A 23206-nucleotide genomic window follows, 5' to 3' on the forward strand; every position below is an offset into this window, starting at 1 on the left:
GATCAACGTATTCCTTCAAAACTGAGATAAATTGAGTTTATTAATTGTTTAAGAAAATGTACCTCTCAAAACATTGACAACATTTCAAATATGATCATATTTAAGAGTAATTTCGATATTAAAAAAAGTGGTTATTAAAATTCAGACAATGCCAATGACGGAATATGGAATACATATTGCCTCATAGCTCATTAACTATTGAATATTCCACAGAGAAAGCAATCTAGGAAATGTTCAGGAGAGTGTGTACAGTAAGACAAACCTGTGTAATCATGGGGAATGGTGTGCTACATCTAGCAACACAATATTTTGCACACACTCTTTAAGCTTAATGCTAAACACAATAATAGACAGTTCATCTACATACAGTGGGGAGAACAAGTATTTGGTACACTGCCGATTTAACAGGTTTTCCTACTTACAAAGCATGTAGGTCTGTAATTTTTATGATAGGTACACTTCAACTGTGAGAGACGGAATAAAAAAAATCCAGAAAATCACATTGTATGATTTTTAAATAATTAATTTGCATTTTATTACATGATATAAGTATTTGATCACCTACCCACCAGTAAGAATTCCGGCTCTCACAGACCTGTTAGTTTTTCTTTAAGAAGCCCTCCTGTTCTCCACTCAATACCTGTATTAACTGCACCTGTTTGAACTCATTATCTGAATAAAAGACACCTGTCCACACACTCAGTCAAACAGACTCCAACCTTTCCACAATGGCCAAGACCAGAGAGCTGTGTAAGGACATCGGGGATAAAATTGTAGATCTGCACAAGGCTGGGATGGGCTACAGGACAATAGGCAAGCAGCTTGGTGAGAAGGCAACAACTGTTGGCGCAATTATTAGAAAATGGAAGGAGTTCAAGATGACGGTCAATCTGCTTCGGTCTGGGGCTCCATGCAAGATCTCACCTCGTGGGGCATCAATGATCATGAGGAAGGTGAGGGATCAGCCCAGAACTAAACGGCAGGACCTGGTCAATGACCTGAAGAGAGCTGGGACCACAGTCTCAAAGAAAACCATTAGCAACACACTATGCCGTCATGGATTAAAATACTGCAGCGCGCGCACAAGGTCCCCCTGCTCAAGCCAGCGCATGTCCAGGCCGTCTAAAGTTTGCCAATGACCATCTGGATGATCCAGAGGAGGAATGGGAGAAGGTCATATGGTCTGATGAGACAAAAATAGACCTTTTTGGAGGAAGAAGGATGAGTACAACCCCAAGAACACCATCTGTGAAGCAAGGAGGTGGAAACATAATTCTTTGAGGATGCTTTTCTGCAAAGGGGACAAGACAACTTCACCGTATTGAAGGGAGGATGGATGGGGCCATGTATCGCGAGATCTTTGTGAACAACCTCCTTCCCTCAGTAAGAGCATTGAAGATGGGTCGTGGCTAGGTCTTCCAGCATGACAACGCCCCGAAACACACAGCCAGGGCAACTAAGGAGTGGCTCCGTAAGAAGCATCTCAAGGTCCTAGAGTGGCCTAGCCAGTCTCCAGACCTGAACTCAATAGAAAATCTTTGGAGGGAGCTGAAAGTCCGTATTGCCCAGCGACAGCCCTGAAACCTGAAGGATCTGGAGAAGGTCTGTATGGAGGAGTGAGCCAAAATCCCTGCTGCAGTGTGTGCAAACCTGGTCAAGAACTACAGGAAACATATGATCTCTGTAATTGCAAACAAAGGTTTCTGTACCTAAATATGAAGTTATGCTTTTCTGATGTATCAAATACTTATGTCATGCAATAAAATGCAAATTAATTACTTAAAAATCATACAATGTGATTTTCTGGATTTCTGTTTTAGATTCCGTCATTCACAGTTGAATGACAGACTTCTAAATGCTTTGTAAGTGGGAAAACCGGCAAAATCGGCAGTGTATCAAATACTTGTTCTCCCTACTGTACACAGAAATCAATTTTATACGTGTGAGGGAATTTTCTGTAAACTGCATATATAATCACACGTTTTATGAATATATCAATATGCATGCATAATCACTCGCTTTATGAAATATATTAATGTGCAATCCAGACACACAGACAATTACTTCTCGAATTTACTCCACCCACACACACAGGGACAGTGAGCTCTCAGGGAGTATATAATCGTCATGATATATGTATCCTGTCCCGAGAGCCATCATGAGTGGACTCCTCAATAGAGCATCATCTTGTGTCCAGACAGTTATGACCCTAAAATGTATGACCGTTTTGAGTTCATTGGAAGCGTGACCCAAATATGAACCATGAGGTTGTCATGAGTTAGTCGTTTTAATTAAGGACATTCAGGAAGAGACAGAGAACAAAGAGGAGGGCCCCACCCGAGGGGACTCCCAAAAAAGGATGGTCAGATGGCGTGATGGGGAAGTTTCATATAAAAGCCATGGTCCTGGACTTAGAGTTTGGGTGTATCTGCAGAAGGGCTTTGATGTATGTCATTCTTGTATTGGATTCACAAGTTCCTGAGTTGAAGTGCTTTTGTTTTAGTCGTTGTGGACTTGATTTTCCATGACATATGCTGCAGTGAATGTATTGTAGGAAATGTTCAGGAGACTCTATAGAGTGATTATATGCTAAACAAATCAAGGGGCACTGTGTATTTGCAATTGTTGCTGGTATTTTACTCCGCCCATACCATTGGCCACAATGTAACTCAATGGATATTAAATACATATTGACTCATACAGAAAAAACTGTTCTATATGCCACAATGAAAGTATTGTAGGAAATGTTCAGGAGAGTGGACTGTAGAGAAAATAATAACAGTTCTTGCTTGGGTACAGAACAAGAATGTAGTTTTTCATGATTTCAGGACGATCCGGGTGAATGTCGATCAGACCACTGAACTCAACGATGGACCAGCAGGAGTCCATGATTACCCATGATGCTTCTCCATCAGTTCAGCCATATCGAGGAAAGGTGCTTTTTGTGCCAAGCTGGCGTGCAGAGGAGTACTGTCAAGAGATCCGTCGTGTATGTTATTGTGGTAATCAAAACTATATTTAATAGTGCATGTTACAAATATCCACAGTTTAACCTGAAATAATGAAATAATTTACAAGGTGCTGTCAATGGTGGCGTCATCTGCAACACCCAAATCACCACCAATGGTCAGTCTGACATGGACTCTTTAAAGCAGCATGAGAAAGAACTGCAGGGCATACTTCAACCACTACAGAAGTATCTGGTGTTACAGTATTTGGCTTTACGTGCAAAGGTTGTGGACATTGTTCTGAAATATGAATTTTATCATCGTTGTGGGAATTTCAAAGCTCAGAAAGATGGAAGTAGTTGTGGTCCTTATGTGTGTTTGTTCACTAAAGCATTCCTATTTGGAGATAACATTAATTAATTCAAAACAACATGAGATGTTCTATTTTATATGAATTATCAGAAAAAAGGTTATTGCATTAATGTTAGAACATATTCAGCACATGGTGAACGCCATGAAAAGAATCTTCCAAGTACATTATTACATGAAGATTAGTCTGAAATAATGTGATCATGCAATAATGTGCACTTGCACAATGGCTCTCAGAATATTTGTTGTATTTCAGGTGCTGATATCCTAACCCTAATCTTACATAAGGACATCCAAGACATCTGCTCTGTTATCGTCTGGTAGGAGGTACTGGATAACCGGGGCTCTGAGACAATGTCTGTACCCAAGCAAGAAGTGTTTATTATTATTATTATTTTCTCTACAGTCCACAAACCCTACTGAATACTCATACACAATACACAAGCCTTCCTATTCCTCAATTGAAACATGTATCTTTCAATATATGGACAAATACATATTTGTTCTCAAATAAAGATATGGCTAGAATGTAGTTGTAATAAAATATATCCTTCTTATAGAGTTGAACTTGTTCTTGTATGTAATAGTTGGAAATTGGTTATGACCTGATTTTGTTTTTCTGAAAAGTATAAAACTGGAAACAGACTTTTGGACTCACCTACATCTCTAAAGGTGATACAGCAGGATAATGACCAGTTAATGTAAGTAATTGACAACTACTTGAGAACTTTGGCTGAATTGTTAAGTAATCACCAATTGGTGATTATCACCTCCATTAACAAAAGGAATAATGGAGCTAAATTAATGACTGTTCAGCAATTTGGAATGTGGTCAAAAGTATGGGCGGAGTAAAATGTCAGCAACAATTGCAAATACAGTGCCCATTGATTCTTTTGCATATAATCACTCTATTGAGTCTCCTGAACATTTCCTACAATACATGTTGACAATATACACTAAGCAAAGTGGCAAAATGTATTAATATTTTTTTTTTATATCGTGTTTAACCTCAGACCTTTATTCTGAAGGCAAAATACGAAAACCGGAAGTCTTCTTGTTGCTACAGAATCTCTAATGTTGCCAGCATGATGCTACTTACTTCTTTGGAATTTCCATGGCGGTTGGCATTCAACACAAGTATTGATGCATTACCGCCACCTACTGTGTTGGAGTGTGGGCTGGCTTTTGGGAGAACCTAACCTAAACCCCCCATTAAGAAACACCAGTTTAGTTGGATCCTTCCCTGGCTTTCAGATGGGCACCACCTCAGCCTCCTTCCAACTGCTTGGTAGTTTCCTTTCCTCCCACACACCATTATAAAGGCCCAGAACCTGCTCCCAGACCTCAGCCCTAAGGTGGGCCAACCGACTATAGCACACCTGGTCTTTTGTCGGAGATGTTACACCTGCTTTATCTAATACTCTCTTCACCTCAGCCATAGTAAACCGAGCCCTTGTTTGATATGACTCCTGCATGTACGATCTTCAAAATTACATGGTGGTTTTCCCAATGTGACTGTGATGTCAATTGTATTAATTATACATTAATCTGGTGCCCAAATGAACACATACTGTAAACCTGCAGACCTTAATCTAAACCGAACCTTACATCTCACATTAACCCCAACCTACATGACAACTCTGAAACATCCTATTCTAAAAGTAAGAACTGGCAAAACCTTCTTACACAAACGCCAAATTTGATTAAGCTTCTCGTAAGTATGATAATACACACACACACAAACACACACACACGCGGAAAGAGAGAGAACTTTGTCCTATGCGTCTGTATCTGATTCCTCATCACAGGCCAGGGTAAAGTCCATTCCAGTAGAAATACCTGGAACTGATACATGTCGAGGCTACAGTATTGACAGTACCACAACACAGTACAAAAACTACCACAACAGCAAGAGGAAAACAGGAGGACAAGAAAACAGAAGAAAAGAAGGATATGGAGACGACATCTTCGTTGATCAGGTAAGTAGTCAGATTAACATCATGCTACTATGTATTAACTGCGTCTGGATAATGCCATTCACCCACGTTCTGGGAAAATATTTTTCAATCAGTTGTTCTTATTGTGATTTTTATTTGGTCAGGTCCATCACAAAATAAGTTTTCACTGTATTTGTAACTGATTGGGTTGTTGTAACCTTAGGGGAGTTGATGAAATGGCATAGTGACAGCAACCGCTGAAAATATATTATAATCCCTGGAGTTTGACTAGTAGGCATTATAGTCTCTCATTTCTAACCACTGTCGTCTGTCAGACACAGTATCAGCATCTGAGGAGATCATCTTCGATCCATTATTCGCTGTCCAATTAGTCTCAATCTCTAACCTGTACAACTCAGTCAAAACCACCCTTCCCCATGGAATTAAACATTGAACCTCAGCTGTAAAAATTGCCCAACACTTAAGAAAAATATAGCATCATTATCTAGATAACAGAAAAGCACAGAGCAACTGAACCAGCATAGTGGTCCTAAAGATATGTGGTCTCCTACCACATAGATCAAATTAAAATCAGCCAATGTACACTACTGTCTTTGTATCCAGGAGTAGGTGGAGGCCTCACAAGCTTTTCCTAACTCATATTTGGTCATTTGTAAATGGTTCAGGTTAGGATCGGAGGGTTGGGGAATCAAATAACAGGAACAAGCATTTTCCAAGTCCTACCCAAGATGCAACTGGGTGGCAATGGCATTGCATGAGTCGATCTGCAGCCAGGCAACTTATACCTTAGCTGCCGGTGTCTTGACCAAATGAACTCTTCCGGCTCTTCCTCCATAGGTCAGTGACTCGGCGGGTGTGGTCACCGGCCCCCGCCGCCCCGAAACCATTCAGAGTGTGCTCCCACGACAGGTGCAACAGAAAGGTTGTCAATGCCAGGAACCTGGAAGAACTGAGAGAGACGGTGAGAGAGACGGACATGATGGAAAAATACGACTTCCAGATGTTAAAGGCCAGACCTGGGACACGGAAGCGAATCCCAAAGAATGTAAATGCTTCTTCAAAACAAAAACACAGCTGAGATCGGATTTTCTCTCCTTTCCCGGTCACTCCAGGTGTGCCAGGCCCTGATGCTGTGCATGTCCAGCCTGTCGGTGGTCCTGGCGTGCGAGGAGGATGGGACAGTGGTGGACACCGAAGACTTCCTGATGTCTCTTCCGGACAACGTTGTCCTCATGGCCCTGGAGCCTGGCCAGAAATGGAAACCTCCTGCGGTAAGATGAACGTGGTCCCCAAAGCACAGCGTGTGCATGCGCATTACAGCAATGTCAGCTGCCAAGCGATGGAAGCAGTGCTTTGATTCATTCTCGGTTTATCGCTTGAACCAGTTGTGGTCGGTGAAAACTCACAAACACAGCCTGTCATTTAGATCGCATTCTGATTAGTGATGTTGCTAGCAGTAATATCAACTAACAATGTGCCCTCATGTCACCTCATGTCTTACCCTAAACCCACAGGCCGCCAAGTTCTCAAATGCCCTGGACACCAACCAGCAGCGGGCAGGAAGGGACATAGCCCGCGTGACCTTTGACCTGTACCGGCAGAATCCCAAAGACGTGTTCGGCTCCCTAAACGTGAAAGGCACCTTATCAGGCCGGTACTCCGTCAGCGCTGACTTCAAATGTCTGGGACCCAAGAAAGTCCTCAGGTTAGTAGACAGCTTGGCCTACTTATTCTCAGAATACATGAATGTTTGTGCTATGCCGTTTGCATAGTCAGGTGACTTTCATAAAATGTGGAACATGGATATGAATGCATTTGCTTTTTGAAAGCAGCTACATTTTAAAAACATGGACCATTTTGCAAAAAATTCTACTTCTGTGTCTAGACACTTTAGAGAATTCCCCATTGTTCCAAAAAAAGACACCTCCCCCTTTCTCTCTCTCTCTCTCTCTCTCTCTCTCTCAGAGAGATCCTTCGTTTAGCTTCCTCCTTCCTGCAGGCAGCAGGTTACATGCTGATCACATCAGCCAATCTCATCAAGCGCATCATTGAGGGAGTGGAGTTCTGGCAGCCCCAGAGGGAAGAGGTGCTGGACTACTGGAACTAATCCAGTACTATGACCGAGAACTAATGACCAAATTAATTCTAAAGTGTTCATGTGTGTTTAAGAAAAAGCGAGACTGACTGAGTTATGCTAGGTAGTGTGGGTTGTGATACGCCATTTTGTTTATAAGATTTGTTGTAAAAGAGGATTTAAACCATTTTTAATCTTGACAATGTACCATGAAAAGTGAAACTGAAATACAGAGTACTTAAGATACTGAGATTTTGGCTACACCTGAGAAACAGCCAATTGTTTTGTTGTTGATTAGACTTATTTCTTTGAAACTAATGATAAGACCACACAAGATCAGCCTAACGACAAGGAAAGGCAATGTTCTCTCCTGTCTATAATCTCTCTATTCTCCTGCATGCACTTGTCCAAAAGCTATTAAGTGGGCTTTCTTAATTATGAATTTAGTAATATATCCCCTTTGTTTAAACCTTTTATTTTATCAAATCATTATTTATTAACTGTCTTTTCTGTCTTACATGTTAAGCACCTTGAAATGCATTTTGTAAATGTGCTATATAAATAAAGTTTGATTGATTGATTCTTCAGTCTGAATGGGCAATCCATTGGTCGCTATTTGACATCTTTCCACCCCATCCAGGACGGTTTGCATGTATTTTGTGTGACTGTTTATTCATAAAAACAGAACTGTTCCACACACAAACATAATAACACTCAGAGATTTAGCTGGAGTTGTTTTGTTGTTGATTACATAAATGGTTAACTCGTCATAAAACCACACAAAACCATCCCAAAAATGTCTCTTTCCCCAAAGTGTTCAATTTGTTCGCTTATCTTCATGAACTGCCCTGAGCCAATGCCTACACCAATCCAATATTTTTAACTTGTTTGGAAAAGTAAAAAACAACACATTAAGTGGAATGAGAGATTATTGGGATTCACTAAATAGGCGAAATTCACCCAATTCTTAACACTGAAGAGATTTTAAAAAAGGAACATCAATAACATGTAATAGTTAAACTCTAAACACAAACCTGTGGGGCTTAAATTGACAATACAATAATAACTGTGAGAACAGGACATTTTAAAACTGGCAAAACTGAAATGATGGTAGAACTCAAGGATGTTGCTGTGGATATGTCTTTTCTTTTACCTATATATGAAATTGAAAAGCACAATATTCTATAAAGGGCTTAAGGCTTTCATGAATGTGCAGATAACATTTCATACTTACGTGCAAACAATGGCTTATTATTGCAGGCTAATTTACAATGTACGGTCGATTTGATAAACATTACATGTACAGTGACATTAAAGTATTCGCCCTGTCTGATTTTTTATTTAAAAAAAGGTAGGTTGAATTAAAAAATTAAATGCTTACTAATTAATTAATTTAACGAACACCAACTTGCTTTCTTCAGTCGCTGTGGAGGAATTTTGTCCCACTCTCAACACAGAGCCGCTTTAACTCAGCACCTTTTGTGGGATATTGAACAGCAGATGCTCTTTGTCGGTCCGGCAACAACATTTCAAATGAGTTAAGAACTAAGCCACTCCATGAAATTAAACAATGGCATCATGGCTTTGCTGCATGATCCAGGTTTGAGTTCAGCTTAACTCCACAAACCGGATATGCTTTGGAACCGAAGTCATGGACTTTTTAATGATGGCGAGTTGTCCAGGCAGTTCATGCTCAAGACCTCACCCATGTTGTGGGGTTAAAGCAGCTCGGCATGAAAGTGTAGGCCAGGTTTTCTTCACAGCAAACGGTGTCCTACTGCAAGCAAAGGCATGCCACTGGTGCCTTCACATAATGTGAATTCCAACAGCTACGGGTGTTTCACCCCAAAACGTGTGTTTCACCCCAGCAAAACCAACATAACTGGTACAGTATGTCACCTGGACGTCACTGTACAGTACACTAGTGCAACCACACTAATTAACATTTTGAAGATGTTTTGGGTAGCTTTGGTGGAATAACTTGGTTGTCGTCATTGGACCTAAATGTGTTACATCCTTTTGTTAATAGGCTTTCAATTTACGAAGAGTAGCTGGTATGGTTCAATGCAGTGTTTCACTCCCCAAACAAATTGAGGCTATAAGTAATAGTAGCCTAGTGCTTATTAAGACTATGTGATAAATTAGCCAAAGTTAATCAACAACTAGTTTCCAACATACAACAGAAAGATAGCTCTTTCAGTGTAATACCAAACGTACCCCAATATCCCCTTACCGAACCATTCCGACCTGTCTAGTAGATTACAACAGGGGTGAGTCTCAATACTCATTGCTTAATTTCCATCATCTTCGCCAACACTCCCAGTTGGTTCCCCACCCTTTTCAAATACTGTACCAGAAACAGAATTCCGTTCAGCCCCGAGTACCTCCTCACATTAAGCAAACCAGTAAGCCTATGGTCTCATCAATGTCCTCAACTCTGCTAATAGGCCACGTACCCCCAAGAGTCCTAGTATCTATGGTTGGGGACCATTGCTCTATAGGTTAGGATAGGCTTTTTCATTTTCAAACTGTCAGATGATACGTCCCTCCACATCAGTACTCAGGGAGGCGTAGCCTGGGATGGTCCCAGCGGTCCCTTCAGCTTCTTTCTCCCCGCTACCAGCCTCGTCGTTAGCATTGTGAATACCGCTAATGACGCAGCATGCAGGGGCTCCTCTGTCCCTTCTGCTTCTCCCTTATCTGGGCAAGGACTTTCAGGCGATCCTCCTTAGTTATCCAGTGCTCCTTGCCCCGTTTGATGTGGTAACGGGTGTCACTGAACCACTTGGTGATGTAGGGTCGAGACAGGCCCGTCTCCTGCTGCAGCAGTGAGTAGTCGTCCCCGTTGGGCCACTGGCAGGTGAGGAAGAATCGTCTGAGTAGTCCCAGTTGGGCCCCGGTCTTGACCTTAGTCCTCCCGCTCATTTTAGGAGGCGTGTCTCCGCGGTTGTTTCTGACGTTGGCGAACCCTACATCCTTTTGCTCCTCCTTCCCTTTGTCCTCCTGGGAATTCTCCCTTATTTCTCTGCATCTTCTAACTCTGGTTGGTGTTTCATCGTTTGCTGATCCCAGGCCTTTTTCATTCCTTACTTTCAGATCTTTCTCTACCTCCTTCCCTTCCAAACTTGAGTTCATCTGGTGGGGTGTGTCATGGTTACCGTTGTAGCACTTTGTCACAATGTCATCTGCATTAGAGGCCCGTTTCTTTGTTGGTCTTATGCCGCTTTCATGGTGTGGCATTGCTGGTTGCGTCCGCCTACTGTTGGGCTGTGACTGGCCATTTTCGGACTCCGGGTTGGCCTTGACACGGTGATGGACCCCAAATGAAAAGCGGCGGTTGGCGAACCACTTGCGGATGTATTTCATGTTGAGATTCGTTAGGGCTTGTAGACGCCTTAGCTCCACCTGTGAAGGTTTGGAGTCCTGAAGGAAGCTCTGCCACAGCTCAGAGTTAGACTGCTTATTGGGCCTGTGGTATCTGACGTAGTTATCGATGACTCTCACATTCAGGGGTTGCCCCATTGTTGTGCAAGGCCCCACTGAGTGAACAGGGAGTGGAGAGATTTGGGGCAGTGGAGAAGGCGGTTGTAGACTGACCTTATTGGGCCCAGCAACAAGGTGGTGTTTGAGACGTTTGCAAGGAGCAGGTGAAAACACGCGACCACACTCAGCAGACGTGTTGACGGGAGAATGCCCACTCCCTTCTCCGTCACCACCAAGGGGACGTGTCATCTCTGATACCTTGTCATTCTTGTCCATCTTTGGGACTTGACTGGATCCACACATCTTGTGCCGGGCCTCACCAATCTCCTGGACCTGACTGGATCCACACATCTTGTGCCGGGCCTCACCAATCTCCTGGACCTGACTGGATCCATACATCTTGTGCCGGGCCTCACCAATCTCCTGGACCTGACTGGATCCATACATCTTGTGCCGGGCCTCACCAATCTCCTGGACCTGACTGGATCCACACATCTTGTGCCGGGCCTCACCAATCTCCTGGACCTGACTGGATCCATACATCTTGTGCCGGGCCTCACTAATCTCCTCTGCTTCCCAGCTGATTCCAACGTGCAGCCGTTGCACCATGAACCACACTCTGACCTAAAACAGACAGGATTACAGGGCTTGTTTTTAAAGCTTGTCGTATAATTACTGGACTCCGAATACAACAACCATACAGACTGAGGAAATGTCTGATACATGGCTTTCATTGCTTTACAGTTAAGTCATTAAGAAGGCTCTCTTATTCTAAGTAACTCACAGGTGCAACTGTGGTTAGTTATTTTTGCTGAAGGACAGAACAGACTTCAGCTTGCTAGCTTGGGGATTTGTTCAAGCAAGTGGTCTGATACAACTTAGTGGTCTGATACTAAGCTATCTGCCGCCCCTAGTAAAAGATGGCTGATGAGCCCATATGGCTACTGGACAGGCTGTTAATGGAATGGAGCTTTGTACCTGAACAGGTCACCCCATGAGATTTGGTAGCCAACTAGGAATAAAGACAAAGAACCTTGTATCAGGGCAAGAAGACAAGGGATAAGACTGTACAGGGGAATCTACCTGGTCGAGGTGCATAGAGCTGCGCTGGGCGAGTGCGGCTGTCTCTTCAAGGGTCGGGTAGGGGAAAGCTTTGAATGCTTCTGTGAGATATGCCACATTGTCTAGTTCCTGGATCTGGTCTGAGTAGGCCCAGAGGAGCTTTTGGCGGTCAGTGACCAGAGGCAGACACACCACATGGTTCTGGTTGAGGCCCAAGGGATCCGGGGCAAAACTGTAGGGGGAAGCAGTCCCTTTCCCTCTCTTAATGGGGTGGGGTGCTGTCCCTATGCCCGCCTTGCTGTTCTCCATGGGGTCAGAGGTAGTGGAGGGTGATGAATCCAAGTTGGAGGTCGGCACGGTGGTGGTGGTGGTATTGGGGTGGCTGATCTGGATATTAAAAGAGGACTTCTATATTTCAAGCAGCTTGGTACAGATAATTCACTTCTCAGCTGCTTGTTTTTCTCTGTTAATCACTAGTAATATGAACATAATTTGAATTTACAGGCTTTTTGTATACTTTTTGTACAGCCTATCATTATCAAATGATTAACACTGCCATTTGCTTGCGAGCTTGAATTTATTTTGTCAAACCATCAGATGATACCCACAGAGCAAAATAATTCCAAATACTTATTTTCAACTCCTTGTGATAGGTAGTATAATTGTATTTAAATCTGCACGTTGCCAACTAATGTGTTTGCGCAATGTGTGTAGTATCAACTACACGTGGATCTCACGTCGCCAGCCGCCTCTAGGACCATTAGATCGATTGCCTAACAGAGAGGCTGAAATTATCAAAATCTAAAACATTAAATAATTGAAATAATTTTTGATTCTTTTTTAAGCCTTAGATGTGACATTGTACAACTAGCTACTAATGGACTTCTGTGAACTATAATGATCCGTATGTAGGAAGTGATTTTCAAAGTTTAATATAGGTTATTAGCTAAGTATATACAGGGGTATTCAGTGCTTTGTTATGGCAACCCCTTAATCAGGGACTTGGACCTGCTGGGACACCAGTTGGTTGCAATTATTAGGTAAAAACTGAAAAAGCAAAATAACCAAAGACTTTGCATGACCTGGAGGCATTTTGCCAAGACAAATGGGCAGCTATGCCACCTGCAGGAATTCAGGGCCTCATAGACAACTATTACAAAAGACTGCACGCTATCTTTAATGCTAAAGGGGGCAATACAGAGTATTAAGAACTAAGGGCTTGTAATCTTTTGAACTAGGGTCAGTAAAAAAAATTATTTGTTGCCATGTTTTGTTTTATGATTGTGCCATTCTGTTATGACCTACGGTTGAATGTGAATCCTATAAGAAATAAAAAACGTGTTTTGCCTGCTCACTCGTGTTTTCTTTACAAATTCTCCATGTGTATGCAAACTTTTGAGCACCACTGTATGTACTATCTTAGTATCTGGCTGGTAGGCTCTGGTGTATTCAGCTGTGAAAAAAAAACATTCAGCATTGATATGCTCCTATTTACATAATTTATTTGAAATGTAGTTCAAATAGCGTATCAACAAATAATTTAGGAATTCTGTGTATTCTCCCGAGAAGACTGTGAAGACGCATTACAATTTCAAATGAGGCTAGTCTTGGTTGCATGGTTAGCTACCTGTACTTACGTTAATTGTGATGATGCCGTTTATAGACAGCTATGCATAACTTCTTATGATGACTTTTTTTTTTACTGTAGTGAAATTTAGCAGCACCGTTTTGGCCAGTACCTATTCCACTCGACGATCCAGTCAAATTGGATAACACTGCAAGAGGCAGCTATATCCCTCAGATGGACGTCCTCACTAGGGGGAGCCCTCGAGTAGAATTTTAGCAGGACGGACAAGCGACAAGTGACGTTGAGCGGGATGTTGAGCGGGATATTGAGCGGGATGTTGAGCGGGATGTTGAGCGGGATGTTGAGCGGGATGTTGAGTGGGACGGACGGGAGGGGCAGCTATAATATGGGGGGTGGATTCTGCCACAGATATCTAGATAAGCGACCTCAACTTGCTCCCATGTAACGTCGCCGTCAGTGATTCCCTTTGGCTTTACGCCGTGAGGGAATCTCTTATGCTTTAGGTCGCCGTTAAAATTTTCGTTTGTGCTGATGCAGCGTTTTATATATTAGACATTTAATTTTAGCTGTCACCAGCCCCACAACCTGCTCCAAACTGCCTCAAAATAGGCTCAATCATTTATGCTCTGTTTGTGCCGCTGAAAGGTTTGTTTGTGCTTCTACAGTTTTTGGTACATACCTACATTCCTCCTGGATAGTGCACTGGCTTTACTCTCTTTCAACTATAGCTCTGTAACAGTCGCAAAAACAAACCTTTATCGGCACAAAAGGAACACAAATGATTTAGCCTATTTTGAGTGAATTTGACCTATAACATATTATTTCATATCTAAATAATTATAGCAACACTTTTTTGCCGTTAGAACTTTCATTTGGGCTGCTTCAGTGTTTTAAATAGATATTTAATTATAGTGTCACCAGCCACAAACATGCTCAAAATTCCATCGAAATATAGCCTCAATTGTTTTCTCCATTTGTGCATTTACATTTTTCGTTTGTACTGATGCAGCGTTTTATATATTAGACATTTCATTTTAGGTTACCAGCCCCCGAACCTGCTCCAAAAAAATGGTAAAAATGGTCATATAATTAGACTATCATCAAAAAGTTGATTTATGTCAGTAATTCCATTCAAAAAGTGTCAATCTGCATCTCCATAAAGTTGGTCAGCAGCAGGAAGCATGAAGTGCTCTAAAACTTCTTGGTAGAAGACTGCGTTGACCTTGGACCTCAGAAAACACAGTGGACCAACACCAGCAGATGACATGGCACCCCAAACCCTCACTGATTGTGGAAACTTTACACTGGACAAGCAACGTGGATTCTGTGCCTCTCCTCTCTTCCTCCAGACTCTGGGACCTTGATTTCCAAAGAAAATGTACTTTCATCAGAGAACATAACTTTGGACCACTCAGCAGCAGTCCAGTCCTTTTTGTCTTTAGCCCAGGCGAGACGCTTCTGACGCTGTGTCTTGTTAAAGAGTGGCTTGACACAAGGAATGCGACAGGTGAAACCCATGTCTTGCATACGTCTGTGCGTGGTGGTTCTTGAAGCACTGACTCCAGCTGCAGTCCACTCTTTGTGAATCTCCCCCACATTTTTGAATGGGTTTTGTTTCACAATCCTCTCCAGGGTGCGGTTATCCCTATTGCTTGTACACTTTTTTCTACCACATCGTTTCCTTCCCTTCGCCTCTCTATTAATGTGCTTGGACACAGAGCTCTGTGAACAGCCTCCCTCTTTAGCTATGACCTTTTTTAGTCTTGCCTTCCTTGTGCAAGGTGTCAGTGGTCGTCTTTTGGACAGCTGTCAAGTCAGCAGTCTTCCCGATGATTGTGTAGCCTACAGAACTAGACTGAGAGACCATTTAAAGGCCTTTGCAGGTGTTTTGGGTTAATTAGAGTGTGGCACCAGGTGTCTTCAATATTGAACAAAATTCTAATTTTCTGAGATACTGAATTTGGGGTTTTCATTCGTTGTCAGTTATAATCATCAAAATTAAAATAAATAAACACTTGAAATATATCAGTCTGTGTGGAATGAATGTATACATTATACAAATTTCACTTTTTGAATGGAATTACTGAAATAAATCAACTTTTTGATGATATTCTAAGCATAGATGAGACAGAGCAGTCCAGAGCTGCAACTGCATGCTCAAGACAGAGACCAAAGACATCTCGTGAGGATCCTTTGAAGACATGACGATGACACGGCCAGTGGGGATGCCTTACCAAGACCTTCACATAAACGGGTTTTTTTCTTTTCTTGCTCCTGCTCATATCACTACAGGTGTGTTTAGTTTTGACTACTCTAGCTCATACAGAGCAGGGAAGCATTTATATAAATAACTTTGGAAAAGAGCATCAGCTAATTAATAACATGTACAGTGAGGGAAAAAAGATTTGATCCCCTGCTGATTTTGTACGTTTGCCCACTGACAAAGAAATGATCCGTCTATTATTTTAATGGTAGGTTTATTTGAACAGTGAGAGACAGAATAACAAACAAAATATAATGAGTGAAATAAGTATTTGATCCCCTCTCAATCGGAAAGATTTCTGGTTCCCTGGTGTCTTTTATACAGGTAACGAGCTGAGATTAGGAGCACACTCTTAAAGGGAGTACTCCTAATCTCAGTTTGTCCTCTGTATAAAAGACACCTCTCCACAGAAGCAATCAATCAATCAGATTCCAAACTTTCCACCATGGCCAAGACCAAAGAGCTGTCCAAGGATGTCAAGGACAAGATTGTAGACCCACACAAGGCTGGAATGGGCTACAAGACCATCGCCAAGCAGCTTGGTGAGAAGGTGACAACAGTTGGTGCGATTATTTGCAAAAGAAACACAAAAGATCTGGGGCTCCATGCCAGATTTCACCTCATGGAGTTGCAATGATCATGGGAATGATGATAAATCAGCCCAGAAATACACGAGAGGATCTTGTCAATGATTTCAAGGCAGCTGGGACAATAGTCACCAAGAAAACAATTGGTAACAAACTACGCTGTGAAGGACTGAAATCCTACAGTGCCTGCTAGGTCTCCCTGCTCAAGAAACCATATGTACAGGCCCGTCTGAAGTTTGCCAATGAACATCTGAAAGATTCAGAGGAGAACTGGGTGAAAGTGTTGTGGTCAGATGAGACCAAAATCGTGCTCTTTGGCATCAAGTCAACTCGCTGTGTTTGGAGGAGGAGGAATGCTGCCAATGACCCCAAGAACACCATCCCCACCGTCAAACACGGAGGTGGAAACATTAAGCTTTAGGGGTGTTTTTCTGCTAAGGGGACAGGACAACTTCTCAGCATCAAAGGAACGATGGATGGGGCCATGTAAATCATGGGTGAGTACCTCCTTCCCTCAGCCAGGGCACTGAAAATGGGTGGTGGATGGGTATCCCTGCATGACAATGACCCAAAACACATGTCCAAGGCAACAAAGTAGTGGCTCAAGAAGAACCACATTAAGGTCCAAACGCCAAACGTCAGCCTAGAAACCTTAATGACTTGGAGAAGATCTGCAAAGAGGAGTCACTCCTGAGATGTGTGCAAACCTGGTGGCCAACTACCAGAAACGTCTGACCTCTGTGATTGCCAACAAGTACTAAGTCATGTTTTGCAGAAGGGTCATATACTTATTTCACTCATTAAAATGCAAATCCATTTATAACATTTTTGACAATTCTAATGGTGATGATCTTTTCATCAAAGTAGTTCATGCATTCGTTACAGCTCAAGTGAAGACTGTCACGCCCTCCGCATCCACCTCCTTAGGGTCCGGGCCAGGCTTTCTCTCTCTCCTGTCTGTCCGTGTATGTGGGGCTTTCCCCCACTGGCCCTCAATAATCCACACCTGCTGTTCATTCCCTCATCAGCATGCCTATATATACCCTGGTTTCCTTCAGATCGTTGTCATTCATTACTAGGTAGGAACGTTCACGGCTTCGCCAAACCATTGGTTAGTTGTTCCTTCCAACTAACCCTGTTTATTCCCCGTTACCAAGATCCACCTTACCCCGCCTCCAAACACCTCCACCTGCTCTGCCTACCCGATGTCCTGTCTGCATCGCCATAACTACCCACCTACCTACATACCTGCCCAGCTCCAACCCCTCCGGCCTGGCCTTGGTCCTTCCATCCCAGCCACTATTAAAACACCCTTTTTGTTTCTCTGATGTGTCTGGTATCGTGCGCTTGGGCCCACTCGCGGCTCCCCCCGTAAGAAAGATTCACTTCACTTTTTGAGCGTTGCTTTTTTGTTAACTTTGCAACTGTATCAAAGAGACATTTTTGATTGTTTTTGTTCACCTCAATCAGGTCCATCTCATCATGTTAAATTCCGATATCTCCCTATTCATTTTAAATGAAAACATCAATTGGCGTGTGAAATGGACATATCACGTAGATGTGAACTTAAGAATTTGGGCAAAAAATATGTCGGTGATACCTGCAATAATTTATGTTATCCCGCTCCAAATTTAGGGACTGCATTTCTAGAACATGATGGTAAATAAAACAAATTATGGTCAGTAGAATTAGGTTTTCCACAGTTTGGAATTATCCCAGCTGTTTAATTATCCACTTTAATAAAATACTGGAATGAGTGGGAAGAAAATTGGAAACCAATAAAATAAAACCAATTAGCAAACATTGTTGATTAATTTCACATTAAATTGTAAAAATACTTGTGTGTGCAATATTGTGAATTTTGAAAGTGTATTGCCCTGGGTTTGGACCCTGCCCTGGATAGTATTTTGGTGGTTCTGACTGTAGTATTTTCATTTTAGGCACGACTTGTCTCCCCCTGCTGCTTAAATCAGCCACCTGTCATATTGGTCCAAGAACTTGACTGAATGTAAATGCTGATGTTTATGTGCATAGATCTGAAATAGGCAAAAACATAGTAAATCATTATATCCAACACTACACAAAACCAGGACAATTAATTTGTTCTGTATTTTGAAAAATGTGTGGATCTTTAATAACCAACATGCATAAAGGGGGAATGTGGACAAGTCACTAACTAACCCCAAAGAGTTATTAAAAGGCCAATACATCATCACAATATACATTTTCTTTTTTGCCATTTTTACGCATTTGCCATTGTCATGTTTCATATTTAAATTACCAATAAACCCAAAAACAAACTCTAGAACACAAATCAAATGGAATGTTCTTTATTTGTACGAACAGGCAAGGCTGAAACCAAAAAGGAATGACTTAAAAATTGTGTAATGTGTGTTACTAAAACCAGTAGAAATAAAATATAATAATCCTAGAAAAGTAAATGAATGCGAATAAATGACCCACCATAATTTAAAAAACAGCTTCGACAAGCAAGAACATTCTTGTAAAGTAACTGAATATTCAGTACATTTTCATGTCAAATACTGATTGCACTGAGGTTCTCTAGTCTTGGCCATTAACAGAAATGTGAAATGTGCAAATGGAGGTTACTGTGTGTGTGTAACTTTATAAGCTCCTGTAGCTCTACAGAACATGCCAGAGCTGTTTATCAGTAGTTTGACGTAGTATCAGTCAGATAGTGGAATAATAATTTATTTAGAATATATGTTTGTGAGTTTAAAAAGGATAAAAGGAAATACCCTGAAATATACTATTTTGTCAAATATGCTATATCGGTCCTTAATATGAAGATGTGTAACATTTTATTTTCAGTGTCCCAAAAGTATGTCTGTAGATGCTTTTTAGGTTTGTTGACAGTATAACATCTACAAATGAAAATTGGGACCCTCAAAAAAAAGTGTAACACGCTTTTCACCTTAATCCACCAGATGTGTTTAATCTAACTAAAATAATAAAAAACTGTTTTTAATTTAAATTAATATATTAGAAGGCCCATATTTATAAAACATACTTTCTACAGTAAAATACTGTATATTAATGGTATAGATCTTTCGTAAAGCATGGCGGTGAGTATGCCTTGAAAAACAGGAATGTTGAGAGAAGAGTTTGGATATGGATACAGAGTAGAGAGGGAATAAGAATGGGAGTGCAACCGAGTTCAAGTGAATTGATGGGACATAATACAGGCAAAGAATATTGGACTCAAGGCCTTTAGGGCTCTAGGTAGATGACTGGGAAAAGATAAAACAATAAATAAAAAAAACAACCCATGAAGTGCAAAAACAACCCATGGTTTAAATATAACCAATTCTGGTCATTTACAGAAAGTCACCTGTTCAAAATATCAATCATTAAATAAGACCTTTATATGAAAGACTGTTCGAGAGTAAAATGGAGTTTTGGTATTTAAACACTTACCTTATGTTTAAGAAGATCAAATAATGGATTATTATTATCAATGGTACTAGTATGATGTGTTTATGTATGTGTGTGCAAAGTGAGTGTAATAGCATCCACATAACAGAGTAGCCAGCATACAAAACATCCCCTGCTCCCTTTGATTCAGGTAGGCCCAAGAACCAGCCTGGGCATCGCCTATTTATTGTTCCCGAAGACGGTGTTGAGCTGCTGGGTGACCCTGATGAATGTGGTCCTGCGGCTGAGCTCCTTGAGCTTGCCTGCACCCACGTAGGTGCAGGTGGAGCGTACCCCACCCAGGACGTCCCGTATGGTCACGTCTACGGGACCCTTGAAGACCACCTCCACTGTCTTCCCCTCAGATGCCCTGGAGAAACAAACAGGGGAAAGTGTTTACAACCATGTTCCTGTCCAGTATACCAGTACCTCAACCTGCCTCACGCTACAAAACCGGAGAGAAGCTCCTGGCAGCAGGAGCTGCCGCTTCCCTGTTTGGCGACCAGTAACGTCTCTCACCTGTACTCGGCCACGACCCCGGCATGCTTTTTCATGGCCGTGTCGGAGCTCATGCCGTAAAACAGCTTGTACTTCTTCCCGTTCTTCTCGATGACCTCACCCCCGGACTCCGAGTGGCCGGCCAGCATCCCGCCCAGCATCACAAAGTCCGCCCCGGCGCCTGTTAGTAACGCACAACCACAGCACACAGCCAGTCAGATCACGCCTGAGGCCTTGTGACATCCGGTAAAGTCCCAGTAGTCTGGGTCAGGTTCAACGCTGAGTCAAGTATTGTACCTTTTGTGAGTTCATTTCATTTGACTGGAACGAAACTCACCAAAAGCTTTGGAGACATCACCTGGACAAGTGCACCCACCATCCTTATAAGGAGACACATAGAAAAAGACGTGTTTTCGCCACAGTAATACACAATAAAAGTATTCTACGTAACTATCAGGGTATATAAACCCATTAAGGATTGTTGAGAGAGAAGTGCACGCAAGTTTATAACTCGTATAAAAGGATAAAACGAGATTTACCGAGATGATGTGTCCCCCCAAGCCATGGGCAGCGTCCGCACACTCAATCACAGCACTCAGCTGAGGATACCCCACCCCGGTCTTCATACGGGTGGTGCACACAGAGCCTATCAGGAAAGAAAATCTGACCGTTCAGAAGCTATGCGCACGATACGATCAACTGCCTGATCGTCCAGAAAAACGGCAGTGCGACAGTCGCCCGGCTATGACATCACCTGGTCCAATGCCCACTTTGATGATGTCAGCGCCAGCGAGAATCAGCTCCTCTACCATCTCCCCGGTAACCACGTTTCCCGCCTGTATCCGAGACAAAATGATGCCACCTTACCACTGGAGGGGGCCACTCTTTTGACTAGAGTCTTGCAGGGGCTCAAATGACAACCTGACTCACTTCGACCACAGCCCAATGGAATAATACTGCTGGATATGATCTCCACTATAAACATCATTGTAAAAAATAAAAAGCTGTGGCATCACTGACCATGATGGTGTGAGTCGGGTACTTCTGACGCACGTCCTTGACAAAGTGGACAAAGTGCTCAGAGTAGCCGTTGGCCACGTCCACGCAGATGTACTGCAGCTGAGGCACCACGGCCAGGATCTCACCCAGCCGGTCGAAGTCCCCTTCACTGGTCCCAGTGCTCACTGCAACACTCTGAGACAGAAGGAAGGGAGACGGGGGAGAGAGAGAGAGAGAGAGAGAAAAAAAAAGGGGCACGAAACAAATGAAGCCGTAATGAAAAATAAGGAATATGTCCGTTAGCACAAAAATTTAATTCCAACTATTAATGCTTTGTACCTGTACACATTCTGGATTCTTTGTTGCAAACTCCTTCCAATCATCTACTGAGTAATGCTTGTGAATGGCAGTGAAGAGTGTGAACTGGGGGCAAAAGAGACAGTGGCATGTATTTTATTCAACTAACTTAAAGTGATAAAACCAGAGACTTTAGTAATTAGTATAATTAGTATAGATGTGGACTCAGCTTTCTGTGAGCTGGCTAATTTTAGGGAGTCAGGAAAATGGGCAGAGCTCTCGAGACGAGATCTACATAGATTAATGTACAGTATATATACAGTATGTATGTCCATGTCTGTACCTTGGACAAAGCCAAAGCCATCTCAAAGGTGCCGACTGTGTCCATGTTGGCTGCAATTATGGGGATCCCTCTATAGCTTCCCTTAGAGTTCCTGAAGGTGTAACTTCTCATCAGATCCACCTAAATGAGGACAAAAGAACAGACAGCCATTTGAAGAAGAGTGAGACTGTTGAAAATAACAGTGCAGGTACTAACTGTTCTTTAAATACAATACATGGTACAGTACATTCCACTGGAATACAGGAGATATGCACCTCACTACGGGACTTGAGTGTGCTCCGTTTTGGACGGAGAAGCACGTCCTTGAAGTCCAACTTGATATCATTCTCGATGCGAGGCATTTCTATTGCTGGTTATCTTTTAAATGGAAACGTTGTATCTTCTTGTCGGGCTGTAGATAAAACAAACAGAACAGTCGGAACTGTATAGAACAGGCTGAACGGTACACGCACACAAACGGACACACGTATTTTGAATACACATGCACTAATTTCTAATTGTAAGATTATACAAATTCCAATCATAGAGAAACAGTCAGGGAGAACGTTACACACGCTAGAAATATTCAACAATATGTGCCTTACAACGAGAATAAAAACCGTAGAACAGGCAACATTTTCGCCGCATGTATGCATGAAATTCCATCAGGGTCAACGTTCATTGCCGCGACATTGGGACGAGAACTCTGTCCACACTTGTTGCAGAATTTGGTACACTTATTATAATTACAATGTTCAGTAAAAATAATATTTGCAATAGAGTAGTGGTAACACATTCGTTACAGATCCGGGGAGGCCTAAAACAAAGGCTAGGTGGTAGGTAGCTAACTAACGTAATTTCAAGACAGGCTAATTTAACGGTCACTGCCATAGCCCTGTCAAAATTCAAGAAAAACAACAATTGTATAGAAACAGACATAATCAAGATCTGTACAGATCAATAGGTATTAATTTAGTTTAACCACGGATGTCTTAACAAAATTACCCATAAACTACTTACCGTTATCAATTACATGTATGCGTACGGTTTCTTACATCAGAAATGGATGTATAACTACGGTTACAAATGCGAGGCTGGAAGGTTTACGGGGGCGGAACTTTTAAAAGCCACTCCGTATTCTCGTACAAAGTCTGCTAACGTATTTTTTAACACTGTTAATTGGGCTACCATTGACATATTTCACACGCTAAAATTATTAAATAAACATGTTTAATCAAATAATAATAATCATAATAATATAACCACCTCACCGAAATTTCAAAGCACCTCTCAGAACCATTTCGCTTTGAGAAAATATATTAG

The 23206-nt window shown here is 42.0% G+C and overlaps 3 protein-coding genes across 7 annotated transcripts; 1 reads left to right on the forward strand and 2 right to left on the reverse strand.

Annotated features, from left to right (window-relative positions):
- The first annotated feature begins 5126 nt into the window (after nt 1–5126).
- Nucleotides 5127–7928, forward strand: cideb (cell death inducing DFFA like effector b). The gene is made up of 5 exons (XM_010887691.4): nt 5127–5296; nt 6113–6236; nt 6388–6546; nt 6790–6980; nt 7241–7928. Exons 1-5 carry the CDS (start codon nt 5271–5273, stop codon nt 7380–7382), a joined length of 642 nt encoding a protein of 213 aa, XP_010885993.2. The 5' UTR covers nt 5127–5270; the 3' UTR covers nt 7383–7928.
- A 113-nt stretch (nt 7929–8041) lies between these two features.
- Nucleotides 8042–13697, reverse strand: homezb (homeobox and leucine zipper encoding b). 3 transcript variants are annotated; one of them, XM_029117290.2, is made up of 4 exons: nt 13532–13697; nt 11916–12281; nt 11388–11456; nt 8042–11291 (listed from the first exon to the last, which is right to left on the reverse strand). In XM_029117290.2, exons 2-4 carry the CDS (start codon nt 12201–12203, stop codon nt 9999–10001), a joined length of 1650 nt encoding a protein of 549 aa, XP_028973123.2. In that variant the 5' UTR covers nt 12204–12281; nt 13532–13697; the 3' UTR covers nt 8042–9998. The 3 variants fall into 3 exon arrangements, with proteins under 3 accessions (XP_028973123.2, XP_028973122.2, XP_028973124.2); XM_029117289.2 differs by having other exon boundaries at nt 8042–11456; XM_029117291.2 differs by lacking the exon at nt 11916–12281 and having other exon boundaries at nt 8042–11456.
- A 4949-nt stretch (nt 13698–18646) lies between these two features.
- gmpr2 (guanosine monophosphate reductase 2) lies at nt 18647–23198 on the reverse strand. Of its 3 annotated transcripts, none has more exons than XM_010887688.3 (10): nt 23155–23198; nt 22159–22295; nt 21905–22024; nt 21604–21687; nt 21286–21459; nt 21020–21101; nt 20805–20911; nt 20603–20645; nt 20287–20446; nt 18647–20137 (listed from the first exon to the last, which is right to left on the reverse strand). In XM_010887688.3, the coding sequence occupies exons 2-10, from the start codon at nt 22243–22245 to the stop codon at nt 19948–19950; spliced, it is 1047 nt and encodes a 348-aa protein (XP_010885990.1). In that variant the 5' UTR covers nt 22246–22295; nt 23155–23198; the 3' UTR covers nt 18647–19947. The 3 variants fall into 3 exon arrangements, with proteins under 3 accessions (XP_010885990.1, XP_010885989.1, XP_019899008.1); XM_010887687.4 differs by lacking the exon at nt 23155–23198 and adding an exon at nt 22904–23099; XM_020043449.2 differs by lacking the exon at nt 23155–23198 and having other exon boundaries at nt 22159–22897.
- Nucleotides 23199–23206: the final 8 nt, after the last annotated feature.

The sequence above is a fragment of the Esox lucius genome, chromosome 24 (genome assembly GCF_011004845.1).
Source record: "Esox lucius isolate fEsoLuc1 chromosome 24, fEsoLuc1.pri, whole genome shotgun sequence".
Taxonomy (NCBI): domain Eukaryota; kingdom Metazoa; phylum Chordata; class Actinopteri; order Esociformes; family Esocidae; genus Esox; species Esox lucius.

What these genes read in the sequence shown, in the direction of transcription:
- gmpr2 (XM_010887688.3), bottom strand. Translation starts at nt 22,245, where the DNA reads ATGCCTCGCATCGAGAATGATATCAAGTTGGACTTCAAGGACGTGCTT. An exon ending in TGATGTCTCCAAAGCTTTTG is followed by an intron (nt 20,447 to 20,602) that starts GTGAGTTTCGTT and finishes CGTTACTAACAG; the next exon opens with GCGCCGGGGCGGACTTTGTG. An exon ending in GGGGTCGTGGCCGAGTACAG is followed by an intron (nt 20,138 to 20,286) that starts GTGAGAGACGTT and finishes TTGTTTCTCCAG; the next exon opens with GGCATCTGAGGGGAAGACAG.
- cideb (XM_010887691.4), top strand. Translation starts at nt 5,271, where the DNA reads ATGGAGACGACATCTTCGTTGATCAG. An exon ending in ACGACATCTTCGTTGATCAG is followed by an intron (nt 5,297 to 6,112) that starts GTAAGTAGTCAG and finishes CTTCCTCCATAG; the next exon opens with GTCAGTGACTCGGCGGGTGT. An exon ending in GGACCCAAGAAAGTCCTCAG is followed by an intron (nt 6,981 to 7,240) that starts GTTAGTAGACAG and finishes TCTCTCTCTCAG; the next exon opens with AGAGATCCTTCGTTTAGCTT.
- homezb (XM_029117289.2), bottom strand. Translation starts at nt 12,203, where the DNA reads ATGGAGAACAGCAAGGCGGGCATAGGGACAGCACCCCACCCCATTAAG. An exon ending in GCTCTATGCACCTCGACCAG is followed by an intron (nt 11,457 to 11,915) that starts GTAGATTCCCCT and finishes TGTCTGTTTTAG; the next exon opens with GTCAGAGTGTGGTTCATGGT.